This window comes from Pseudophryne corroboree, chromosome 5 (assembly GCF_028390025.1).
Source record: "Pseudophryne corroboree isolate aPseCor3 chromosome 5, aPseCor3.hap2, whole genome shotgun sequence".
Classification (NCBI taxonomy): Eukaryota; Metazoa; Chordata; class Amphibia; order Anura; family Myobatrachidae; genus Pseudophryne; species Pseudophryne corroboree.
Window position 1 is genome coordinate 208,772,595 of NC_086448.1, and position 3,352 is coordinate 208,775,946.

The 3,352-nt window shown below is 43.7% G+C and overlaps 1 protein-coding gene across 1 annotated transcript; it reads left to right on the plus strand.

Moving 5' to 3' along the window:
- Nucleotides 1-1,230: 1,230 nt before the first annotated feature.
- LOC134928932 (uncharacterized) lies at nt 1,231-2,995 on the plus strand. Its single transcript, XM_063924851.1, has 3 exons — nt 1,231-1,363; nt 1,439-1,651; nt 2,266-2,995. The coding sequence occupies exon 3, from the start codon at nt 2,277-2,279 to the stop codon at nt 2,943-2,945; it is 669 nt and encodes a 222-aa protein (XP_063780921.1). The 5' UTR covers nt 1,231-1,363; nt 1,439-1,651; nt 2,266-2,276; the 3' UTR covers nt 2,946-2,995.
- Nucleotides 2,996-3,352: the final 357 nt, after the last annotated feature.

Here is a 3,352-nt window from a genome sequence, read left to right on the forward strand (position 1 = left end):
TAAAGTCTTTTGTCAATGTTTGTGAGTGAGTGAGCGTGTGTGTTGGCTGTGTGGTGTGTAGTAGTAGTAGTAGTGGAGGAGTGTGTTTTGTGTTTTGATTTTTCAGTGTTTTTTGTCGTTTGTCATCATGTCAGACTCAGAGGTCAGTGTAGTGGCGGAGGTTAGTGAGGTGGAGGCTGGTAGTGAGGTGGAGGCTGTGAGTGAGGTGGAGGCTGTTAGTGAGGTGGAGGCTGTTAGTGAGGTGGAGGGGGGTAGTGAGGAGGAGGAGGGGGTGCCTGTTGCTGTATTCTCCAGTGATAGTGATGGTGTTGTGGCTCCGCAGCCACGCACCACTACCAAGACTGGCAGGAATATTAAGTTCAGCTATGCTGAAAACATGGCGTTGGTGCGTGAGCTGATGAAGCACCATCGCCAATTGTTTGGTCAGGATGCTGGCAAGGTGTCCTCCCGCAGGAAGTCTGTCCTGTGGGGGCAAGTAATAGTTGCCGTCAATAGTGAGGGTGTGGGGAGGCGGACTGAGGACACGTGTCGCAAGAGGTTCTATGACATAAAGCGGCGTGTCAAGGCCAAGATGGCCAAAGAGGCAAAATCAGCCCGAAAAACCGGAGGTGGCCCCCCTTTCCGGGCAACCTATCGGGAGTGGGAGGAGCCTGTGCGGGCATTGATTCCTGCAGAAGTGGTGTCTGCTACTCATGTCCGGGATTCGGACCGACCCACGCAGGATGGTGAGTTTGATTTGTTATATTTTTATTTAAATGTCCTCTAAATGTTTTTTAAATTATTTTTTAAGGGTAAAGGATGCAAAAATTGTTGGTCAGATATTGCAGGCCTATGCACCCTTAAGGTGTGTTTGTGTTTAGAAATTGCATTTTCCATCTTGCCTTGGCTGTATTTTTTATAAAATTTTGCGCTAAAACAGGTGCAATGCCTGCTGGTATGTGTATTTGCCATAATAATTTTGAGATATTGCTTGGACATCGGTGTTGTATCTAATTGTATTTTTTAATATTTTATTTATTTACTTACTAAAAAAGGTTCTATTAATTCAAAATTACATTTTGGTAACATTTGCAAGTAGTCAATCTATGCAATATCTGACGCATAATTCTCAAATGTAACAGATTTATTTTGTGCAACACCATGTACATTTTGATATACAACACAAATTAAGGAAGCACGAAGATCTTAAGCAGAAATTAGTTTATTTTCGAATACCTAATAGATGGTTACAGTACACTAAGGCTTTGCAGTTGTAATTTTTACACAAAGCATGGTAATAATGTTTGGTCCACTTTTTCAACAGTCCGACAGACCAGCCGGCCAGACAGGCCTCAGACAACTCAGGATGATGCTGGGATTGCAGGTAAGACTTCACTGTAGTCACATATTCTGCAAACACATAGAAGTACAAAATATTAATGTTTATATATTCTCATAGGTTCTGCTTCTGTAAGCCGACCTCCTGTAAGGCGCCCATCACAGGGCTCGGGCCACTTACCCAGGAGGCCAAGTAAGACACGGCGTCTTGGCACGGAATCTGCGGCTCCATCTTCCCCACCCAGGCGGCGCATTTCTGCAGTGTCACCCCAGCCACCACTGGCACTATTGGCGAGTCCACAGATTGATGAGCCCCGATCACCTCAGTTATCTGGTGAGTCAAAACAGAAACTAAACACATAGCAAATAATCTACACAGTACAGTTACTATGTTGTGAGTTGGAGTTGAGATTACATGTTTGCCATAACAAGCAATGTGATGTTACGTCTTCAATTGCTAAAGGTGAAAATGTTTAATTTTTCAAGGTCTTAGTGGTTGATATCGCCAACATCATTATTAAAAAAGAACATAAATTTGTACAAATTTAGGCCACACACGTGCACATTAAAATAAATATAAAAACCTTAAAAAAAAAAAAAAAACCCTCCACAACATTATAGTGTTCACACATCTCCCCTGTCCGGTATGTAGACTGCTTACTTGCTCCGCTCCTCTGGACTATCCAGGTAAGCAGTCTATATCGTGGCCAGGGGAGGTGACATAACACTGTAATGCTGTGGAGGGGAGGTAGTTAGGTGAGGATTACTCAAGTCTGTCTATGTGCACGCCTGTGATGGTATATATGTTTTTGGCGAAAAAACACATTATAAGTTTACAAAAACAAGTCTAAAAACTTGAGAAATGGAGTATTATGAATGTAGTAATGTGTAGAACTAGCAAATAAATTAATTGTAAAATAAACATTGCATGTTGGCCACCCCATACAGAGCCCAGCTTGATGGCCGACGTGGACCAGCAGGGACAAGACCAACAGGCAACCATCACACTGCAACTTACACCTGTTGACCCGAGCCAGCCAATACAGCTGCAGGATATCCCCCAAGCCTCCATGAGTCCACAACTGGCACAAGCTCCACCCCAAACACAAATACCAGATGACTTTTGGGCCAGTTGGACAAGCCAACAGGCACAAAGCAATGCCAGCCTGACCACACATACCCAACACCTTGCCAGTCTGCCCCATCATCTACCGCGCATTAGTCGCAACTCGGGCAGACTGATTGTACAAGTAGGCCGAATCGCAACATCGATGGAGCAAATAAGGGCTGACAACAACCAAATGCTGGCTCATTTAACGCGCATCATTGATGAGCAACAGCGCCATCAGCAGGCACTCGTTCAACTCATTCAGCACAACCAGGTTGTGAATGAGTCGTTATCCCGGATTGTAGCCAGCCACACTGCAACCAACACACAACTGAATGCTAGCATTAATAATTTGAGCAACAACATAACATTGATGGCAGCTCAACAAGTGACCTCCAGCTCTGGGACCACGACCCCTATCCAAACGCCAGTAACCTCCCCTGTTCGGCGTTCCTCCAGAGCACGTGCCAGTGAGCCAGCACAAAGCACAGCACCCAGCACACACAAGCGAAAAAAATAACAATTTTGACAAATGTGATTTTCACAATAAAAATTTGGATTTGACAAACACACAACTTCCTGTGTCCGTCTCAAACATTGTTGAAGCTGCTATGTATGTATGTATGTTTTTCATGGGTAATGACTGAAAAGGTATTTATAACATAAACTAAGTACAATGTACACACCACTATAAACAACAAACAGTAAGTTACAAAACACACAATAGAAAGTATTGCAAAGTGTTTAGTCAAGGATAATTACATCCTACAAAAACTTACCAGAAAAATACAGCAGGATCACTTCTTGCCGTACCTGCCTCCCTACATATGTACTCACACTGTCACCAGATGTTTCTAACTCCTCTGCTTGCTGACTGCTTTCTCCCTCATCATGTGCCAGATGTTGACTTAAACACAGATTATGGAG